This window comes from Perca flavescens, chromosome 19, assembly GCF_004354835.1.
Source record: "Perca flavescens isolate YP-PL-M2 chromosome 19, PFLA_1.0, whole genome shotgun sequence".
NCBI lineage: Eukaryota > Metazoa > Chordata > Actinopteri > Perciformes > Percidae > Perca > Perca flavescens.
The window spans coordinates 23,871,426-23,895,536 of NC_041349.1; the positions used below are offsets into that span (position 1 = coordinate 23,871,426).

General features: G+C 40.6%; 1 protein-coding gene across 1 annotated transcript in view; it reads right to left on the reverse strand.

Annotated features, from left to right (window-relative positions):
• The window catches only part of si:dkey-183c6.7 (urea transporter 1), a 24,341-nt gene extending 249 nt beyond the window's left edge, over positions 1-24,092 (reverse strand). Inside the window, exons 1-8 of the mRNA XM_028606216.1 lie at positions 23,829-24,092; positions 20,668-20,818; positions 20,007-20,196; positions 19,250-19,378; positions 17,460-17,649; positions 11,845-11,992; positions 3,155-3,289; positions 653-702 (exon numbers count right to left, since the gene is read on the reverse strand). Of these exons, the coding sequence (XP_028462017.1) occupies positions 653-702; positions 3,155-3,289; positions 11,845-11,992; positions 17,460-17,649; positions 19,250-19,378; positions 20,007-20,196; positions 20,668-20,794 (969 nt within the window). The 5' untranslated portion in view covers positions 20,795-20,818; positions 23,829-24,092. The remainder of the gene's footprint in view (positions 1-652; positions 703-3,154; positions 3,290-11,844; positions 11,993-17,459; positions 17,650-19,249; positions 19,379-20,006; positions 20,197-20,667; positions 20,819-23,828) is intronic.
• Positions 24,093-24,111: the final 19 nt, after the last annotated feature.

The following is a 24,111-nucleotide window of genomic DNA, read 5'->3' on the forward strand; positions in this document are numbered from 1 at the left end:
ATGAATAAGAGAGAGTGAAGGGAGTCAAGACAGTTTGAGTGAGTCTCTGAGTGACTCTATCCTTGAGTTAAAGTTGAAGAGTTTTAGCATTAGCCTCCTTCCTGTTATGTTGAAGAAGGTATACAAGGCAAGGTGTGTTAACTAATAGACAAGTAAAATCCCCTGTATAGTAACTTCTGTTTATCTGCAGAATTTTAATTTTTGCAATCTGCCTCGGCAATAATCGACAAATAAAATGGGCCGATCCTCTTCACTGTGATGCAACAGCCCCACTGCCTTTTATGTGAAACTGCTGTTTGACTGACCAATCTGAATTAAACATATTAAACATTTAACACCAGAGTGTTGAACACAGTTGTTGAAAATCCTGCTTTTTCTTAAACCTGAAATAATATAACAATAAACTTTTGACTGTTGAGTGTGGTCACAAGTGCAGCAGACTTATCATTGATCATTTTCACCACCCTAACCCTAAAGCATTTCTAGTTCCAACCAATTGGAAGCTTGGTAACGTTCTACAATCATGCTATTGCTACAGCTAAATCTGAAGCCAAAATGTATTCATCCTAGGCTTAAAAAAATGGAAAGAAATGTTGAAGGCTTCTCGGTGTTGCTGCTTCATACACACAATACTTGAGGTGTGTGTACTTACAGTTCCCAGCAGATTGCTCAGAGCGATGTCAGCATATGCAGAGAGGAAGGCTGCGTGCAGAGAAGAAGACATTGGGCTAAATATATCCTCAAAACACTCACTGTGTATCTTTCCTCCAGGCTGCTGACATATATACAGTAGCTGGCGCAGAGTTTGGCTGCAGAAACAGACTGGAAGCTCCAATTAAGACCAATCTACCTAATGTGAGTAGATTAGCTCTCTGTCAAACTGCTTAGCACTAATGTCCATGGTGCTTCAGCTGCAATTTCAGATGTGTTGTAAATGTGTTTATCTGTACTCATGAATGAGAGCAGAAGGGGACAGGAAAGCTCAGTCTAAATACATCAATTAAATCAAACTTTATAGTGACAAAATGACAAGAATTATTTACCAAGTACAACCATTTGTCGCAGAGAGACGCATAGAAATTGCCAAAGTACATGAAGGAAATAACTGACAGTAAGGGGATATGTGTATGGAAACAAAGTCCCTTTACAGTACAGTGAGCAGGCTAAATAAGCTTATATGTTACATTTAATTATTTTTTAAGTTTAAGCACATTTTGACTGTAGTCATTAATGCCAACGTGTCCCTGTTTACGGAACCCTTTACCTCCTTAAGAAGGAATGATTCATCAGCATGTGATTGATTAACTGATTTATTGAGAGGAGCAGCAATGCCGTAAGTGACATCTCCATGACTCAAAGCTCAGACAAATTACATAAACTCACAACAGGATGCCTTCCACACAAGCAGGAAAAACTGTCAGAGTCCCATCTCAACTGTCTGGATTCTACTGTTCAGGAACTAAGTTTTTATAGATCAAAAAGTATGAGCTTCTTTAGTTCCACAGACAACAGCCATAGCAATGGGGTTGCATTGAATCCCATTATTAAAGGTCCCATGAGATGGTGCTCTTTGGATGCTTTTATATAGACCTTAGTGGTCCCCTAATACTGTATCTGAAGTCTCTTTTATATAGACCTTAGTGGTCTCCTAATACTGTATCTGAAGTCTCTTTTATATAGACCTTAGTGGTCTCCTAATACTGTATCTGAAGTCTCTTTTATATAGACCTTAGTGGTCCCCTAATACTGTATCTGAAGTCTCTTTTATATAGACCTTAGTGGTCCCCTAATACTGTATCTGAAGTCTCTTTTATATAGACCTTAGTGGTCTCCTAATACTGTATCTGAAGTCTCTTTCCCAAAATTCAGCCTTGGTGCAGAATAACAGCCACTAGAGCCAGTCCCACAATGAGCTTTCCTTAGGATGTGCCATTTCTGTGTCTGTAGCTATTGAGGAGGAGAGAGGGGGGGGTCTCTCTCTCTTTCTCATGGTTGGGCCAAATTCTCTGGGCGGGCAAAGCAGAGAAAGGGGAGGTAACCTTGCTCCTTATGACCTCATAAGGAGAAGATTCCAGATCGGCCCATCTGAGCTTTCATTTTCTCAAAGGCAGAGCAGGATACCCAGGGCTCGGTTTACACCTATCACCATTTCTAGCCACTGGGGGACCATAGGCAGGCTGGGGGAACACATATTAATGTTAAAAAATAAAGTGAAATTTTCATGCCATGGGATCTTAAAGTCTGAAAGAAGTGGAAAATGCATATAACCTGAAAGTACTAAAGGTTTTCAAATAAAATATGTAATGCGATAAAGTTCAAGATGACTTGTTAAAAGGTTATGCTTGTATGATTTTAAAACTGTTTCTGTTTGAGCAATGATCCTATTGTTGTCCATTTGATATGCACTGTGCGGCATTAGAGTGTTTCAGCACCATGGACAGAGACAATGTGTTGTTGAAGCACCATGGACAAAGCATATCAAAGCAGTTTGTTTGTTTCTGTCGCCCTCCAGTGGCAGAGCACCGTATGACAAGAATAAAGAGCAAAAAGATTGGGATTTATTCCTAAATCTGCTTGTTTTAATATTCATGCAAAATACAAGTTAGGTTAACACATCTAAAGCAGATATTAGATACAAATGTGGTTCTTGTTTTTCTCCCAAAAAACTTAATTTTGAAAAGCTATTATGTATACTACACAGTATTAAAAATACCACTAGTTAAGTTAGAGCAGTTAAGTTGAAATGATAGCCCTATTTTAGCTTCAAGTATGACAACCTTGTTGAGCTTGGTAGTGAGCATTCTTTGCAATGGTTCTCTATTATTCTCGAGGGAAAAAGCATGCTGTTTTGCAAATGTGTGCCAACTATAATGTATAACATGTCAAAACCAAGAGTAATACCACACAAATCCTGAGCAAAACAGGATGTGATACAGGATTTGTGTAATGTCAAAGTTCTTTAAGGGCTAGTGGGACAAAAACTAAACGGAGAAATAAGGAATGAAGGGATGAACAATATGAAATATGATAAGATGATAATTAAATTCAACATCATCATATGAAGATCACTAACACTGTCATTAAGCACAATAGATAACAGTGTGTGTGTGTGTGTGTGTGTGTGTGTGTGTGTGTGTGTGTGTGTGTGTGTTACCACTGGCGATGGCAAAGAGGTGGGTCCTCCAGCTGAAGGTGAAGAAGAGTCCTCCAACAGCCATACAGCCCAGAGCTCCATTAAACCCAGAGAGACCAGAGTACAGAGAATCATGATGCACCGCCATGGATAAACCTGTCACACACACAGTCACATCTTTACAAATCTAATTACAAAAAACATGAGTCACTCCTGGTTACAGATCTGGGAATCACAGAGGCAGAGGCAGTGCACGCACGCTCCCACGCACGCACGGCTGTTGAAGCTGCTATACCAGAATTATCCATGTGGTGGCGTTAGACAAAAACTGTTGTATGGTTGCCTTCAGTAATTTGTGTGTAACCTAATAAGGAAATGTTGATTTTCCCTTTCTATTCCCCATATCTACATAGAAGTTGTGTAACAGTGTTTACAGGATATGATGCACCACTAAAGAGGAGCTGCTTTGTCTCTTGTATTTATGATTTTTCCACTTTGGAAAAGACTGTGTTCAGCCAGTGGGCATGCGATGATGGTTAAGTAAGGCTGGGTATAAGAGGTGCTGACAAAGGCCCGGCTTGTCCCTGTTACACTAAAATAAACCTTCACATTTTTCAACTCTTTTCCTGTAATGAGGCTGTACGGGTAGAGGAGAAAAAGAGAAAGCTTTGTTGGAGACCGATGACACACGACTAAGAAGCTCTAAGGAGACTTTTAAATTGCATAATTATTATTATGATAAATAACATTTTAACAAGTCCTCACAATAACAACTTCAGTATCAATGTTTTCCTTTTTGGTATTACATTTTACAGCCCTGATTCCATCATCCAGTCTCTGTGGTACTGCTGCACCGAGTATTGATGCAGTAGGTGGGTGAACAGCAGGTCAATGCTAAACAAACACTGTGAAGCTGAAGCTTTACTGTATGCAGACTGCACAAGGAGTATGCTGACCCAAATACATCTCAGGGAGGCCAGAAGCATTGACCTGTTTTCTGCTGGCTTTGAGCAGCATCTGCACCGTGTCTTTCAACCCACACATGAGGGAGAATAACAATGTCATCAGAACGAGTAGGGCCACTGGGTTCAGCTGCAAAGGCCAGCAAGCTTCATTCAGGATCAGCAAGTAGCATAATGCTTTGCAAAATTTAGATAGATTTGGCCTCTCTGGCTGAAGGTCTCAAGCTCGTTTCACCTCCGACAACACCCAGCATCACTGATGGTTGGGGTCAGAAGTCTGCTTCGTTGCACATTTAACCTGCTCTGTTATACCTATTTGGGCCTGTTGAAAAAGATAACCTGACTCAAAACACCAAAAAAAAAAAAAAAAAAAAAAACACTTGTATATCGCAAAACAGTAGAAACAATGGAGTCAAACACAACACTGACCACAGCCTTAGAAATTACCAGTTGAACCAACTAGTAAACAATTTACCTAATAAATCGGTAACCCTGTGTAGTTGGAATCAGCATTGTCAATTAGTTGCACTTTTGGGCATTTCTGCTTCCTGCTGCACACCATTCCAAAGGGACAACACTGCATGTGTGTGTGTGAAAGCAGCAGAGGCCATCCGTCCTGTAGCCCCGCCCAGCTACAGCAGCTGCCACAGAACTTATGTTTGTGGGAATATTACCCCTACACAATAAATGGTGTATTCTCACCTTCCTCAGTAAGAGCAATATCATAAAAAATATTATATACAGTGTATTATAAAACGCTGTGTGACTTGTGCAGAAGAGTGACCACCAGTAACCCACTATTTATATATGTATAATGTATGTATAATTTACATACACGTGCACTAGGCTGAATGTGCTCCTTGGTGAGTGGGATGGAATTATCCTTTGCTCATTAGCCTTGTTGCATTGTCATGTCTCATTAGCATCGCCACATTTTGTTTAGAAGAAGCCCTTTCAAACCCATTTAAAACTCTAAAATGCATAGCAGCCAAGCTGAACATGCATCACCATCCATGCTAAACCAAAGATACATGACAGCAGTATAAATGTCAACATAAATGTAGTTAGCCATCGCAGCAGCTACTCCACCACCCTGCATCTTCCCTGTATTAATACTGCATGATATAATACCACAGAATTCATCTGCAGTAACAGTACTTTCGGAAGCTCTTCTGTAGATAAATGAGCCTCAGGCTGTGCTGTGATTGATTTCCTTATTACCAGACATTGTGGGCTGCAGTTTAGCAATCTGGTCCTGAAGCAGACTGACCACACCCCAGTACTGCCTCCCCACTCTGTGTCTGCTGCTCCCTCTTTCCACTCTCTGTTTGCATTGCCTCTTTCACAGCCAGTCTCTAAACGCTCCGGCTCCCTCTGCACTAATCTCCTCTCTCCCTCATTCCACTCTTCATTATCTTCCTTCTTCATCTTCCTGTTCATTGTCACCATTTCCCTTTGTTTCTCATCCACAGAACTTCCCTCATTCCCTTCCTTGCTTCCTTCATCACACTCTCTTACTCTGCTCCCCTCGTTCCCTACCCTCCACACATATGGGTGTCATTAAAGACTAATGGCAATGTGGGAGGGAGGGCCCAGAGGATACTAAAAAACAAAATCTGATGTGTGCGTGTGCTGTGTGATATTGTCTATGCTAATAGAATGAGTCAGAGAGCTCTTATCATATTGAACCCAATATCTCCTCTCCTCCAGTGGCTGCCTGCATCTAACCACAGTGACTAGCTGTCGACTAAATGGAGGATATTGCAATTGGTTGGAATTAACAACTGAAATGAACTGTACATAATGCTTTGTTTTCCAGTGTCAGTGTGTGATGGCTAACTTTGCATCTGGGCCTTTGCTCTTCATACAGCTGGTGAATCCATCATTCTGTCAATTGATGCCGTCGAGGGGAAAACGGTTTGTGGACGCAGCTTTAACTGACAAACCATCTGAGAGCCCTAGTCTGCTTCTTCCTCCTGTCTGATGCTGCATCTACAGTATGTCAAACTAGATATGGCAGATGTGACATTCTTACTAGAAAAAAAACCTTTTATCACGTTATGTCACATCATAAATACAAAGCTACTTAAAGAACAGTGAAATCCAGTTGAGTCTCACTTTCTCTTCCCTCCTGTATTTGATCCCACTTTAAAGCATTTCTACAATTATTCTCCAATAACATGAATGCAGCATAAGGTAGAGGCTCTGGCCTACATACAGCCCCTGATCTTCTCCTCTGGAAACCCCTTATGGGAATAGTTTACGCCACAATGCTTTGAGTGACAGCTCTTAATATGGCCTCACACTCTGCCTGTCCCAGGCCAACTTCGTGTCTTCTCCCTCTTTCAGTCTGACCCATGCTACTGTATCGCTGTTATTCTCCTCCTCATGTATCCTGCTCACAGACAGAGTAGGCAGCATTAAAAGGGCATGAGACTGATCTACTCCTAAAGAGCCACAGTGATTTCCCCCGCCTGTCGTCAGGGATCCAGACATCTCTAAACAGCTGCTGTCTGCCCGACTGTGGTCTCTCACCTCAGATTTATCCTTGAATAAAACTGATTAAAATGATGACAACAGCACCAAAGGTGGAGATGAATAAGACGGTGACGAAAGTGGCTGTGGCAGACAATTGGCAAAAGAGATATAACACCGTAATAATAATATAATAATATTAATAAAAGACTGCATCAAGAAAAGTGCTTTTCACTGATTGGCCACGGGAAGGGAAAATGTCATTTTCTGCGACAAAATTATGGTTAGTGTGGACCTTCCTCCTCCGCAGCGCTGTGGAGGAAGGTCTGGCTACTCCACACAGCATTCCGGGATGGAAAAAAAAAAATTGGTTCTGGTTTATTGGCATTTCTTTAAACCAATCACAATCGTCTTGGGCAGCGCCAGGCTCCGAACAGAGCCTCTGAAAAATAGTCTCAGGAAGGAACTTGTTTAGGTGGAACATGTGTTCACAAGTTGTTTTATTCATGTGAGAGAAAACTCAGATTGGACAGATAGTCTAGCTAGCTGTCTGGATTTACCCTGCAGAGATCTGAGGAGCAGTAGTCCTCAGAAATCCACTAGTTTAAAATTACAACACTAAAGTAGGAAGGTAACGGACATTGGCTGAAAAGACATGCATCCGGCGAATTTTTGGCGGCACCGGAGCAATCCCGGAAGTGGGACATCGTGGATATAGACTAGTGTGGACTTAACGCCAGTGTAACTATGATGAACTTTAAGTCTCCATGGTGCATGGACACAACTTTAGTATCAAACTAACTAGTTTCAAAATATCGTTTAGTGTGGACTTTACACCCAAACTTAAGCTAGAACTTACTACTTACTGGTGCTACAGGCAGCTGGGGCATTTGGAGAATGTACAGCTTTCCTAGGTATATGGACAATAAGAGGGTTTCTGAGCAGTTTCTAGAACAGAAGTGCTCACCATCCAATCACTTAAAGAATGCAATCTCCAAATCTCAAAAATCTGTGGAACAAATGGTATCAACCCAGAAATTGTTGCAACCACTTATGAGATAGAAGGACATGGTAATGGCCATCATATATTATTTAATCATAATGTTGTAAGCCTTTATACACCCTAAACTTTCAAAATTTAAAACATTGTGTTTAGGCACCGAACCAAAACAATGTTTATTTCAGAATTAGGACTAGAACAACTTGACACACAGTACTGAGCTGCATCTCAAATTAATCTTCAGGTTCCCAGCTTTCAGATTTTTATGTGGCATATACTGTTGACCTGATATCTCCCCCTAAAGAGCCCCTGCCCCCAGAAAAAAGACAAAAATGGGTCTACAGTATGTGGGTCTCAGATGGTTAATGACGACAGTAAAGGTAAGGCGAGTGTCTAGTTACTATTGTTAAGTTATGATAGAACAACTGTTGTTTGGCTTAGTTTAGCAAGTAGTTTATCTCACACACACACACGCATGCGCACACACCCCCACACACACCCACACACACACACACACACACACACACACACACACACACACACACACACACACACACACACACACACACACACACACACACACACACACACACACACACACACTACTTTTTCTCCTTCACTCTCCTCTCTCATCTGACACTTTCTTCTTTGTCTCTTGACACTGATCTCTGGTTCGCTGTCAGGCAGGATTAAGTTTTGAATCTGACCTTGCAACAGTTATTCACATTCTTAACTCTCTCACAGTGTGCTGCTTCTTCATTTGTTTCTCTGTGCGTGGGTGCGTGTAAGTGCATTTACATTTAATCGGGGCAGCCGGTTCACCAAACTACATGGTAGAAGATGCAATATAACAACACTAAAAGTCCAGATTCTGCTTATGATAACAGCAAAAAAAATAATAACAACAAAAAACCTTTTTATCACGTTCTTCCAAACAAAGTTACAAAGAGCCTAACAACATTATCACAATATGACAAGCAAGTACAACATAAGAACAAAGAAAAAAGATAGTCAAAGTATTAGAAGATGATACAAAGCATAAAATACACTTTACATAGCAGAATCTTCAAGAAGATGCAAGAGGTAATCTGGAGGCAAGGAGCCTGACAGCTGAAGGGCCTGACAGAGAAAGCCCTCCTGCTGATGCTGTAGATCAGGGGTCTTCAACTTCAACATCTCACTTTCAACTGAAAGTGAGCTGTAGCATGGACCCCCTACTACATATTGTATCAAATTAAGTTGCATATTAAACTGGGCCTACAATAACTGTTAGGGCAACATAAAGCCTTCTTACATACCCTTTTTGCATAAGCTATTAAAATATTAATTGTTGGCATGATTTTATAATCATATTTTAATGTTACACATGTGGCACAGTGAATCTATGATTAACTGTATCTGTGAGCTGCTATCTTAGTGATTACCTTACCTATAGGCCGGTAAGCCTATCATCAGTGGGAATTTATATTTGCTAATAATATGTTGGAATTATGTTAAGGCATTTTAATTATTTTTTTAAAAGACTCAAAAATTGACAATAATTTGGAGGACCCCCTGCAATGACTCTGAGGACCCCCTAGGGGTCATGGACCCCCTGTTGAAGATCTCTGCTGTAGATCTTAAGACATTGTCACATATACAGTATAGTTTCACTTTTTCTAAAGAGTCAGTAATTTCCTAATACAGCTGGGCACTGTAGTTGTTAGCAAATGTCACTGAGACAGGAGTAAATAGTGCATTAGGGGAATGTTTTCAGCTACGGATTAATACACATCTAGTGCTCTAGTAAGGATTTCCAGCAAGACTGTGTACTGTATGTGTGATTGACAAATAAACTACAGTGCCCATGATCATCAGTAATTAGGAAACATCACCTAGTACAATAGTGTGGCTCATTCATTTAGTAGTTTTTGGGCAACAATGGAGCTCTAAGGTACAGAGGAATACGCTAGATCAGGATTTGGATACCCAGACAATACTTAGGTTTAATTCATCATTGGATTTGGTATTTTTTTAGGATTTATTGGCAATAACAAATGTATAGAACATTACAAGCCTTATCATTTGGAAATTCAGTGATAGTAACTAAATCAATTCTTAAACCTACTGGTGGCAAGCAGAACAGAGGAGCCAGACTTAATGTAATATGCCCTTGGAATTAGTTAAAAGTCTAACAGCAGCATTTTAGATTTGGCAAAGATTGGAGAATGTCTATGGTGGAGCACTGAATTACAAGCGTCCAAATGAAAGAAATAAAACTATTGCTGACTTTTTTTTTTTAACATCAATGGAGGCTACAAATGACGCTGGAGAAAACATGGACAATCATGACAATAAAAGGGGAAGAAAAGAAGAGATAACGTACAAATGACAGCAATAGAGCCCATGTTTGCTATACGGCATTTTTTCCTATTGTTGTTGTTTCCTCTCAGCTCTGTTGCCCACACAATCTCATTACAGTGACATCTCTTTGATCACATTCTTGTTACACTGTTGTTGTTATTGCAGCAGTGTGCATGTGTGTGTGTGTGTGTGTGTCTGCCACTGTTAGCATGTGTCCACGGGTGTTTGTGGAAGTATGTCCATGTACAAGCTGACTCCCACTCCTCTGTTTCTCACAGTATGACTCATAGCCACAAACACACGCACACACACACACACACACACACACACACACACACACACACACACACACACACACACACACACACACACACACACACACACACACACACACACACACACACACACACACACAAAAAAAAGTATTTTAGGACACTGTATTGTAATTTTAGCAGCAGACGGAAGCAAACTCCTAGCATTTCTCATTCTCTCTCTCTCCTTCTCTGAATAGAGTCACAGCTATGCAGATGTGAAAAGTACACACAGCCACAGACCTGTGTGTCTATATACAAGCCAGTTGTTATCAGTGCCCAACTAATTGCTTGTGTCTTTTGGAGCAGCCCACAGGCTGCTGCTGCTGACTGTCTTACAGTTTCATATTAATATGCGCTGCTGTTTTTTTGCCAGAGGTGTTTAATAAATCTTGCCCGACTTCAACCTTGTTAAACCTACTGTAATTCAACATTTGATATGCAGGGACAGGGAGCGAAGCCTGCAATCTAATTGAGGTCCTGACTGATGGTTTAATAAATGCAAGATTTACAGTGCTACCTAAGACCTAAGGTTCATGATACTGCATTATGTTATTGGCACCAGTATGATGGCTTGTTGCTGCAGAACATAGTGTCAGTAGCCACATAAAGCAAGTATGGTATTGCTTTTATATTTATAGTTTTATTGCTTGTTGTTCCACATTGCTATTGGTAAAAAAAACTATCTAACAAACGGCTAAAAGTAAACAACATGAATCAATGCTATCTAACCTTATCTCTAACATATGGTGCATGTAGGAGAATCACAATAATCCTCCAGGTGCTCTGCTTTTCTTCTGCAATTAACACAGTTTATACAGGGTATATCCTGCCCCTGCCTCTTGCCCCAAAAGTCAGCTGGGATAGGCTCTAGCCCTCTGTGACCCTGAACGGAGTAACTGTCTGTAGATAATTGATGGATTTCCAAGTTGGGGAACTCACAGGGGGGACAGAATCGAGTCCCCCCTATGGCTTGAACATGAACCGCCACATCCCAGATTTGAGTTGTCGGTTGTTAGATCTTTCTCCCCTTTGTTTCCTGTCCTCTCAAAAAAATACTGACTTTACATCCTTAGTATGGGTCAAGCACTAGATACGCTACATCCAACTTCTGCATAATGCAACCAGTAACATCTTTTTCTTCGATCCTTCCTGCATGCATATACAACATCTATCAAACTCACGGTTTATATCACTGGTCTTTTGTTATAAATGTTGTCTGTGCCCAAGCTGACATAACCCCCTCATGGTGATATCATTGGGGGTTATTTTCTCACACTTAACACATCTCCTCCAGAGCCACAGGGGACAGTATTACACAACAGTGTTTTTCACAGTGTAGTGATCCCCATGATTAGTAAACTGACATTTTTGTGTGAAATTTCCCAGTATGTAATGATACCCAAGGCTGAGTGTTGTGCAGTGAGATACTGGCACTAAAGATGTGTGTGCCCATGGACAAATGTGAAAACTTTAACCTTGATTAGTTCAACCTAAAAAAAACACCAACCATAGTATGAGGTCAGTACAGTATGACTTACAAAAGAATATAATATTCCCTCTTTGCTAACACTCCCAGTCCTCCCACGCAGACATGCAAACACACAGATGGAGACTCACCAACCAACGTTCCAACTGCTGAGCCCAGCAGAGCATGGGCGGCCAGCAGGGGGGAGTAGAGCAGAACAGCTCCCAGGATGAGGAGGGAGGGCCCCAGGGCTCCACAGGCAAAGATCTGACCCACACCCAGTGGGATGCCAAGCATTACCTGGACAAGTGCGAGAAGTTACACAAGGATTTTGAGAAGACTTTACAATATGTAACATAACACAAATGATAATACAAGAGTTTTATAAACTAATAAAATTCCAATAGCTGATGCACACTCACATATACATAATGTGTGGAATCTTTTCAGCAGCCCTCTTTTCTTCACCCAATTAAACACACACACACACACACAAAATTCCCAACAGTCAGTGAGAAGTGAAAAGTTTCCATGGTAACGGCCCGGGATGGGTACACCTGCCTGATGCTGATTTATAAACTGATATTTATAAGTCATAATTGGTCTTTAATCATATCGCCGAAAGATTAAATAGGCTGTTGTGGTATTGCAGCCAGAGCTCCATCCTCAGCAGAGTAAAAGCTGAGGACATTAAATATAAATAGGGCCGACGTCATCCTCATCTCTGGGGAGAAAGATGGAAGGAGGAATGAAGGAAGGAGGAGAGCAATAAAAAGGAAAAATGGTATAAGAGGGGAAAACTGAAGAGGAGGAGGCGGTTGTTTCACATCAAGGACTGTCACAGAAAAAATACTTTATTTGCTTTCCTTGAAATTGTGGTTACATACACTATTTTTTTGTAAACTGCATTATGAAGAAGAGCAAAGGAGGATGAAATAGACCGATTGAGAGTAAAAGTGATGAAGAAAGCTGTAGAAAGTGGGAGACGGAGGAAGGAGATTTGCATGGCAGAACAGAGACATGGATAGAGACTCAAGAGATGAGAAGCAGAGAGATAAAAAGAAGGATTTAGAGGTTTCAGATCTCCCAAATAACAAACCAAAGGGAGTTTATGAAATGAAAAAGACAGCATTTATAAGGCCAGAGTCAGACAGATGGAGGGAAGAGAAAAAAGTTTGAGAATAATATAGGAAGAAAAAGAGAGAAATAATCTGAGATGGAGGGCCTAGAACTTGTGGAAAGTAATTATGTAGTGTGAGGGACATACTGTGCCACGGGGCGCGATGCTTGTTAATAGAATGGTGTGTAAATCTTGACTCTATATTCAGGACACCTAACAGCGCTGAGAGGGTTTAGATGGCGTAGCTAATCTAGTTAAGACAACTTCACAGTCAGTTTGCACATCACCGTGTGCAGGAGTACACTTGTACAACATCCTTTACCTCTTCTGGCTCTTACTGTGCCTCTACAACACACGAACGTGGTAAATAAATCCAACAATCAAGAGGTATTGTCTCAATACATAATACAATATTATGGCTTTTGCAGCTAAAATATTGAATTTGTACAGTGAAGATATATATATTTACTGCTTCTTTATGTGTGTATATGTTCATAGGAATTTGTATAGTTTGGTGTATCTGCACGGGTGATTATGAAGTCCATTCAATCAGCACATACTGTCAAACTGCATGATGCAAATACATTTACAAAAAAAAGGCTAACGAGAAATCTTGTACACTATCTATGTACACACACGATAGAGTTTCTGATTCGGATCACGTAATCTGTTCAGCATGCTTCCAAACAAAAGCACAGAGATTAAAATTCAGTTGCTCCTCAAGCACTGAGATGCCAGCTGGCTCACAGAGATCAGAAGCCCACTGCAGCAGCTGCTCAGAGTCTGGATTCTTTTGCCAAAGTCTCGAGAGAAGGAGACTGCATTTTATTTCAATTCGGTGGTCGAAGCAAACTATTTACTTATAGGGTATACCGTGCAACAGCTTGCATTCTAATCAAGTTGATATTCAGTAGCATAAATGTAGGCCTTTTAGGTTTTGTTGTTTTCTTTTTCTCCCTGGCTTTACAAAAAGGTAACAGCTGCTATAAAACCTCCCCTCAACATATCCTTCCTGGAAACCTGACTGGCACTCCTACTCCTCTCAGCCCACAAAAACGGAACTAAATCTTGAATGCAGCCGCCTTACCTTCACTATGAGTTTCAATCACCAATAATTGTTAATTAAAACAGTTTGGGCTGATTATAATTTCCGAACAGGCGCTCCATCAGTAACTGTTGCTAAGTAACTGGTGAGTCATAGCTGGCGGATCTTATGCATATTGTGATCCTATCAGTCACTTGTTTCCTCTGGCTGCAACAAGGCAAACACACAGAGGACAACCCTGGCCTTAGTCAGCTCAGGTTAGGTTAGTCATCCATCATATATCCTTTCACTTCTAAGAGTCCCCTTTGAGACTGCTTATGATGTGCACCTGTTGTTGTGCTCATGTGAAAATATCGCTGCACATGTTACTCTATCCCCTCATTGTCAAATGCTGACTAAAACAAAATTCAAATTCTTGTTCTTTTATTACCATCTGAGCAGAAAGACACCACAAAAATATAACTCATAGAAACCATTATTAATATTATGTGTTATAATACCCAATTAACTATTAAACAATTAAGACTTCAATGGACTAATTCCCAAACTCTGGTGCTGGTGAGATTTGTGTGTGGCTATAGTAACCATACATGGGATACAATGTATTAACATGTGAATATTAGTTTGCGCACATAAACAGCTTAATCCAAACACTGGTTTATGTAGAATAAAGCTCATGGGTTATTCACTGCCAAGCTCTAACTCACAGTATAGATTTAGTTAAAATGACATGCCTCCTCTCTGCTGTGACATTTTATTGCTACAGGTAGACCAGTGGCTTTCTAACCAACACCAACCAGAATACAATCTTGACTGTTCAATCCCGAGTGTATTGTATTTTGTATTTGAACATGAAAACAAAGTAATAAAAACATCTAGAATTTTGAAAAGTGAAAACATTTTCAGAAGTTTATTGCCACCTTGTACAGCATCAACTGTTACTGTGTAATTTCAAATGGATTTGCAAAGTAATATTTCTGTATTATATATCTATACAGTGTTATTTTATTAATGCTAATGGTCATATGGTGTGGATTTGTGAAAATTGTACAGACATACTGTACATACATACAGTATTTTATTTATTTATATATATATATATATATATATAAAAAAATTCAAATAATATTATAAAACTTATTTGAATTTGAGAAGGAAAGAATAGAATGCAGTATGGAATTAGATGATCACAGCTATGGGTTCTACAATGATGCAATAACCATTATGTGTGAATAAATTAGAATGTTGAGGTGTTATCTCGTGCATAAATTGCAGTCCCTGTACAAATTCACCTCAGTATCTGCCACACTCCCACAGAGGACACCTGGACAGCTCTGAAGCTCTGAAGCTCGAGGCGGGCCGCGGCAAAACCACCGGTCAAAGCTCAGCAGACCCTCAGATACATACTGATTACACAGATCAGGCTGACAACATGCATGATGCTAATTTCCTTTCGTTTTCATCTTATTTTCCCCGACTGTGGTCAGGCTTCCCGTGGGGCTCCCCGCCCGTCCCAGTTCCGCTGGGATGGTATACTGTTGATGTGAAGGCCGATCATCTGGCTGATGGGCTGGAGAAGTGTGAGCTCTTCAGACGTCTCCTGGTTACATATTTAACTTTGCTTCTACAGCATTTCACTGAAATGACAGACCAACAGTTCTACTGTATGTAACCAACCCAGTAAGTAGCCCACTGGTGACTTGAAGTCCAGATGGCTAGGTTCAGTGGTGGAATAGTCTGTACCTACGTGCATTTACTGTAAGTATTGTGCTTGAGTACAGATTTCAGGTACTTTTACTTTACTTGAGTAGTTCATGCTACTTATGGTGGTATTGCTACTTTAACCAAAGTAAACTATCTGAATACTTCCTCCACCACTGGTAGGTTAAACCAGGCTAAATCGGTCTGAAAGTGGAAGTCTTTGAGGCATCCTGGTCCCTTTAACATCTAAGTACCTACCTAGATGTTATACTGAGTTATATACTTTTCTACCAAAAATAGCTTTAACCTGTCTAGACATCTGCAAGTCACCGAGTGAGTGAATACTGGGAGACGTCTGAAAAAAGTTTGACTCTTCAACCTGTTCCAGCCGGGTGTTACCCCTTCATGTTGACAAATTCATGCTCACTGTGTTTTGAGCTGTTTGGGGAGTGTCCTGCAGCTGTTTTGGTGAACTGCATTCTAGGGAGACAAAGGCCGTCTCTCAGGGGGTAACCCTGGCTTCTCGGAGCCTCTGCTGATGGTGGGCGTTTGGGCTGTGGGGAAGACTCAGCCCCGCTCTGAAGCCCTGCATGGTGACATCATGTGTCGCTGTGTGGAGGCAAGCCACCGCGGCTCAGTGGACTTGTTCCTCTGGAGCTTGAGTGGCTGCTGACAGCAGAGTGCGATGATGATAGGCCGGTCTTCGATGCTGCCCAGGAGCCAGGAAGTCTGCGTGCCAGTCCGCCTCAGAGCTCAACTTCAGACTTCTGGTGTATCTGATGTAGGATGCTGTGGTAGGATACACACACCAAACTCCACCAATCTGACCTCTGACTTTGGATTCTAATTGGACTTTTGTTAAATTGGTCTCAGGATGTTTGGTGTCACCATCATTTTAGGATTCCTAATCCCTCCTTTATTTATTTAATGTGTGTGTGTGTGTGTGTGTGTGTGTGTGTGTGTGTGTGTGTGTGTGTGTGTGTGTGTGTGTGTATTCCTTAAGTCTTAAATGTAACCTGCTGAAACCCTGTATAATATAATAATATAACATTTCAAATGAAGATTTATCTAAATTTCCCTTCACCTATAAACAAATGATCAATATGTCATTATACTAAATAAATAAGTGTGTGTGTATATATATATATATTAGATAAATCTTCATTTGAAATGTTATATTATTATATTATACAGGGTTTCAGCAGGTTACATTTAAGACTTAAGGAACTCTCTGAAACCCTTATTATAGTTGTTATGCTGTTAAATAAATAACTGTATGCATGGTTACAATAAAAGTTTGAGATTTACTATAACTTTCCAAATTGTGTTTGACTGTTCATATGGAATTATTATATTTTAAGTCTAGAAACAAAGACCTGGACTTGTTCTCATGTAACTTCTTGGGTCTACCTGTATATGTGAGTCTTTCAGTAAAACCAACTACATTTTGCCACAGTCTCCGTGAGCCAATCACATCTTTGCTGTCAGACTTTGAAACAGTTCTTCTTTCTGCTGTTGTCAGTTCTCATTTCGGTGCAAAATCGGCGACCCTACTCCATCCCTTTCACCTCTTATCACATCCAGCTGCCAGAGTTCCTTCAACTGAGCTTGTCAGCTCGACATCTAATCCATCCACATCTTTAACCAACTCATCTCTTCACCACCAGTGTCTAAACTCCATCAGGAGAATATTCCTTCACTACTCATAGCATCACTACCCCACTAAACTGATGATGTCACGACAGGGGTCAAAGACTTTTCACATTTCTCAACTTTATTGTGCAAAATGTCAATAAATTGATTTGATCACTCTTAAAAAAAGAGTTTTGAACAGCAACGTCCTGGCTACCATGTAATTTAACTTATGAACAAACATTTAGTTAAATGTTGAATTGCCTCACCTCTACTGCAATGAGCTCTGTGCCGTTGGGCTCCAGCAGCCCTGGTGGTGTTGCCGGGTGGTGTGGGAAGTAGGGGTTGTCTGGGCCGGTACAAAGGAGGTAGAGGACAATGATAATGTTGAAGGGAAACACAGCGACAGGCAAGTCCCAGCGCTCCAACACTGGAGAGAGACCACTGTATAGAAAGACACTGGAAATGGAGAGGGGGGGGAATGGTGAGAGTATAGGCTCTGATTTTTTTTTTATGAAATCAACCTCTTTTACATGTTGCAATGAACGGTATACATGCTTTTGCGGAAACATGGTGTTTGCATCCATGGCTCACACACTGGATGTTGGGAGTGAAGTGGAGGCACTCCTGATATATGCCACTGGATGTTGTGGTGAGAGAAAGTGCCACTGGCATATTTTCTTTAGCTTTCAGTCCGCAAATGTGTGTAAAAAGTCTTGATATTTGCAGGTTGATTGACATCAGCAAAAATGTTGTTTGGTTGCCTTGGAGACAGGAGTGATTTCCACTCAGTTTCTCACAGTGACTCACAACTGCTGTGGCAGAAAAATATGATTTATTATAATGATTAAATATAATTATTTTTCAATTAAGATAAATGAGGCTACAGCTAACACTGTCATTATTGATTAGTCTTTTGATTAGTTTTTAGATTCAGCTTTTTCCTATAAAGTCAAGATAAAAATATATTATAATTTCCCAAAGCCAAATAAATTAGTTATATATTTAGTTTACTGTAGAGAATAATATCATAACTGCTTGTCCTATCTTAAGTTTAAAAGATAAGAAAGTCATATCATCCTATTACAGAAGCTATTCCTATATATAACACCTATTCTATCTAAGACATCCTATCTTAACTTAAAACATTCTAACTTATAACTAACTGTAAATGGATACTTCAAGGGGCACATGTCCTGTCATGCCTGTATCTTTGATTAGAATGCACCAGAAGGTTGGAAGTCACCCTCAGCAAAAGTGCATTTGTGATCTGTTAGAGCACTGGCATAGCACGGCGGTTCAATTTAAAAATCTTGGCAGTCAAGATATAGGCTACTCCTCAATACATGGTCTGGCATTGATTTGTCAGTAAAAAGGATACACAAATAACCCAGTCAACAAACAAAAAGGGTCTCACAATGGGCCTTTGGGTGGTGACTACCCGTGGCGGTAATGATCGGTCCCATACAGTAAAAGAAATTAGTTTTTGTTACCTTAACTGACAGAAATCTATGCATTTTCCCGTTATTTCTAACAACTTGATAAACAAAAATGTATATTATGCTTGAGTAAATGAAACCCCAATTAACAAAACTGGGTAAAACAATAATATTAATATTTAAATAAATCACGGGAGAGTCCGGTACAGGCTGACTCTGGACGATAGAACAGAGATTAGCTCTCATATGCAAGTTTATGTTCTGCTTGTTCAACGATTGTTCAGTAAATTGTTCTTAAACACATTTGGAGAGGATTTTAATTGCTATATTTATTCTCAATTTTGGTGCTGGTGATTTTCCTTTGGGGCTGGCTAAAACCTCTTTGGGGGGCAGAAAAATCCAGAACAAAGCTCTTAAAGTACTATACTGTAGGTGTAAATACATGATAGACTTCAAAGATACACTTGAGAGAGGTGTTTCAAGTGAACACTTCTGGAGTGTTTGTACTATTGTGGAGTACAATATACAGAGACTGTCTTCAGTGGAAAAACAGCATTCGTCAGTTACTCAAAATTACTTTTGTTCCAGCCAAGCACTTCTGTTGTGTCAGTGTGTCTTACCATGTAGCTGACCCCAAGCAGGCAGGCAGCAGCAGCCACCAGTACCAGTCTCCGGCTGAGCTGAACACCCCCATCAGCAGAGACGGCAACATGCCATTAAAACCATGGAGACCTCCTGACACCTCAGCACTACACACACACACAGAGAACACAACAGCAAGATTCACATATCCCAATAACGTCTTGCATTTTCTACTCTAAAGACAAAATTTGAGTAATACAGTGATGTAGGATTGTTTCCATGATAGCGTAGCTTTTTTATGGCTCCACATAAAACAAACTGTTCTGTTTTAATGAGCAGATGCCCCTATGTTGACACCAAATATATTCATCATAATCAGACCTAAAACATAAGGAGCCCCAGTTCAGCTGGAACTATTTTTAAAACTTTAAATGCAGATAAGCATATTAATATACGGAGCGTGGCAGACAGTATATATTGGAGCATTAACCAAAATAAGAATTGCTAAGCAGTGGGTGTGGTAGAACACAGGGCATCGGTCATTGAGCGGTTATTCCCATGAATTTTAAGAAGAACAATCAATCAACTTCAGTCGTAAGGTCGAGCGAATTATAGGCTTGTGTTACAGGGTTGGCTTACATGCAACAATGAGGGTTTGATTATTTAAAAATGGATGTGTTTTACTGTTGTGATTCCAGATACAAAGATCATTAAATATGTACATACAAATGAACACTTTTATAAGCTTCTATGCTATTTTTATGTGTGTGTTTCTGAATGTTTATATCATTCCACCTGTCTTGGCCCATTATAACAGCTGTTAGCATAGAGGCCAGTACACCCAAAGTTCCCAGCAGGGCCTGCCAGGGGGAGGCCCAGCACAGTGCGGCCAGAACGAGAACACCACTCAGCGGGTTGTTGGCTAGGATCACCCTGGTCACCCCTCTCAGGCCCCACACCACCAGCTGCAGCACAAACAACTTCTCTGAGGACACAGAAAGAAAAGATTGGACACATTTTTCTTCACAGCATTTGTCCCTCAAACCTTTCAGAAAGAATTATATTTCCAACTAAAGGGCAAACAATCTGCAGCACAAAACATGTTTCTCAGTTGGACGTCTTGATGGGGTTTCATACACTGCAGCAGCAGTCACTGTGGGAGTTGTGTGATGATTGCTGGCATATTTTAATGGCAAAGTAAGCTTTTCAGAGTTATTTATTTGTGATTATGGCAGTTTAACACTATCCAAGTGTTTGGCAACTTGCTCTTTTTAAAAGGGTTTGTAATTAATCACATAATAAGAAGACTCAGTTTTGATGAATTATGGATTTTCCAAACATATTTTTATAAAAGGTCATACAATATGTAGATTTTATACTTTGGTTCAAGACTAGAAGTAAAAAAAAAAAAAAAAAAGTGTTTTATAGTAGCAGTGTTTTGTGAACATTTTCCTACCCTGCATGTACTTATCCAAGTGCTCCATGTCCCCAGTACACAACAGCAGACCGCTCAACACACACCGTCTGAGGCTGGCACGATTCCTGCTGGCCTCCTTCGCCTCCGTTTTGGTATCCATCCACATCCCTGCAGCAGCTGGACCACACTACTGGAAACGGGATAAATATGTTGTTGTAATGTTGGAAAACCCCAGAGTTCCACTTGATTTTGTTGGTCTCGCTCCTCTGTTCTCCTGTTGCTTCTCACTCCCCTTCCTTCTCCCCTTTTCCTCCTCTCCCTCTTCCCTTCCTGGTGAGGTTTAAGGGGATGACTTATAAACTAGTGGGCTGTTCATTATTCACTCAGCTTTCGACCGTCCGTGCCACAGAAGAACAAAGTCCGACCCCCTCAGGACTGCTCAAGGAGAGGAAGTTTAGTGAACTCCTGCTACTTTGTCCCTTTTTCACAATCGCCTGGTCCCTCTGCCCTCTTTCTCCTTTCTCTTCCAGCCCCACTGTGACATCTCTTCATCTATTGTTTGTCCATTTAAGCAACTCGCGAACTTTTATTGCAGCATACACGTGAATGTTTATCTTTCCTTCATTCGTAAAGCCATTAGTGCGCGTTATGATATCTCAAGTCTTTTTGAAAGGTGTAATATATAACCCAGCTCTCTTTGCTGCGTTGCCTTCAGAAAAATATGTACACCAGATTCTTTTATTAAATCTGAGAGGCACTGTTTGACTTCAGTTTTAACAAGCTCCTCACACTGTGTCTGCCTTTAAAGGTTTTTTTCTTTCCTTTTATTTTGTTTCCATTTAAAGAACAGTTGAGAGCACTTGGATTTCTTTTGGGTGTGTGCATACCTGCAACTCTACCTCTTGTCACATTTCTCCAGTTTTGGAGCGAGACCTAACTCATGGAACGATCTGAATAATACAGACATGCTTTGATTTGAGAAACACAAAAATGTGACTTCGGAGAGGCGCGTGCATCTATGTGGGTGCATGCATGGCCGTTGTTGCACATCCATTAGCAGACTCAAAGTGCAGCAAGGGAAGGCAATAACAGCATGTCAGATACCATCACAGAGAGAATCTATTCACTCTGTCTAAGCCAGTGAAGCGGGGACTCAAAAGCCTTGTTTTTGCAGGTGGAAATTGCAGTGCCATTCAAGAACCCTTGACAGCTCATTGCTCTCTCTCTCTCTCGCTTCCTGTCTGCCTCGCTCTATCCATTTTCTATTTGCTCAACAAATACATCCACCTCCCTCTGTCTCTGCTCCTTGGCCCATTCCATCAATCACAGACTGTGAAGCGAAGGAAAAGAGCTACAGATGGCACACACGCCAGAGTGGGCTGTAATAAGAGGAAGAGATGCAGGTAAACGTTGAAAGATTACACTTTGACCTGCAAATGTCTTGCTTTTGTTAAAGCGAAACACACACACGCAGCCGCACATATACACTACATTAAGACGAGCCATTATACAGCAGCTACAGTCAATATTAGTAACGATGTTCAATATTCAATGGAGTTCCATTCCAGACTTATTTTAACAGACCAAAGGTCACTGAATGTATTACATTGCACACTCAGATGGCTATACAGTAAAGTATATAGTACTGTCTACACCAATGTGTTACCAGTGTGCTGCGTACTGAATACTGACCCCAGTGACATAACTTTACATGAAGAATAATTCATTTTACCAGGCAGTTTTACCGTTTGTAACGGTTTTCTGCGTATGCAGAGTGCATGCCAAAGCATCAAGCAACTTCAGAAACACCTTATGAGCCCGGAGACATTGTACATGCAAAACACTCTACCACAGAGCTACAGCCCCACTAGATGAATACAGGGCATGTTACCTGGTTCCAAATAGAGCAATAGAACATTAGCATTAGGGTCGCATTACAATCTAGCAGAACAAGAGTACGAGGAACTGTTCAGAACTTCAAGAAGGACACTGTTATTTGCAAGTATTATTCTATTAACCTCGGGCAGAGTTTATATAAAGAAAACAATATAGCAATCAAAACTAATGTGAGCGTTTCAGAAACTCCCCAAAGCCACTAACATATCTAACCACTCAACTGGCTAAAAGAATCCAATCTCCACAGCAAATGAGGCATGAGGCCCTGATAACATCACAAATTAGGTGCTGAAATTACAGCCCATCTGGACCTCAAGATGCAATTTTCACACTGTTCATCGTGGTACTTAGCTTCAGAGTTTGCCCAGATGTCAACACTAAAAGGCTACTCATGATAAAATCTTTCCTAGCTGTGTAAACATTGAATGACTAAAACGCCACCGAAAACTGATAAAAGGGAGGACACGGAATTACGTTGTTATCTAGAAGAGAGATGGAGAGGAAAATGAGCCATCATTGTCCTATCTTTCTCTCACTCTCTCTCTCTCTCCTGTTTTGAATTGTATGCGACCACACCACATTGGGGTTCGGTCCTATGTTGCATCAGAAACATATGCCTGTGCATACATACATCAGTGATTATCAATAATAAATTGCCTATACTACCGCCTTCCTTAGTGCAGCCCCACTAGAAATAGAAAATCTATTAAATAGAAATGACCAACACACAAAAAAAGTCTATAGTCATCAGGACACCACCGGGAGCGGTGCAATAACCTAATAGCCTGCACTTCTTTTAGAATAAACAACAGAAGAAAACATCACCAAGGCCAACAACACATGTATAAATAGTAAATTCCACAATGGCTGCATTCACAAACACCAACCCGAACACACACATAGGGAACACTGAATAATAAGGGTGCAAATCATATATAAGTAATAATTAAAAATGCATGACTCATGATACTCGTGAATTAATGCCGGATGCTTCATAAATTCCTGTTGCTCACCATTAACAATGATCAAGGCACTATGACTTCATGTGATTAGTTCACACTTAATAAATCATCAGTTGAAGAATTTTATACCATGGGTGAATACTCAATTCTGATTGGCTTAATCATTCACAGTAACTTCATATAGTAATTGATATGCGTACATACAAGTTAGTCTGTATTTACTATTCTTTTTTAGGATCAGACGGTAGCTGTCCAACACTTTAATAGACTGCGGGCATGGTTTGCGCACGCACGCACACACACACACACACACACACAATGCAGAGAGTTTGCACTACTCACCGGCCGGTCATCTTGAGCACCGCGTCCACCTCTATCTGCTCGTTCATTCTCATACTGAAGGCCTATCCAGTCCCGGTTTCTCAGTTTCTCTACACCGCCCAAAATTGTTAAAAATGTTGTCGCAAACAGCAGGAAGGCCTCACACACCTTACTGAAGGTGAAGGCTCCTCAGTAAACGCAGGAGTCAGGAGCATTTTAGCCTTTAGCATGTTAGCTAGACACAGTGTGAACCTAGGGCCTTTATCGACGCATATCCCAGGTGTGTTTGACTTGGGTCACGTGC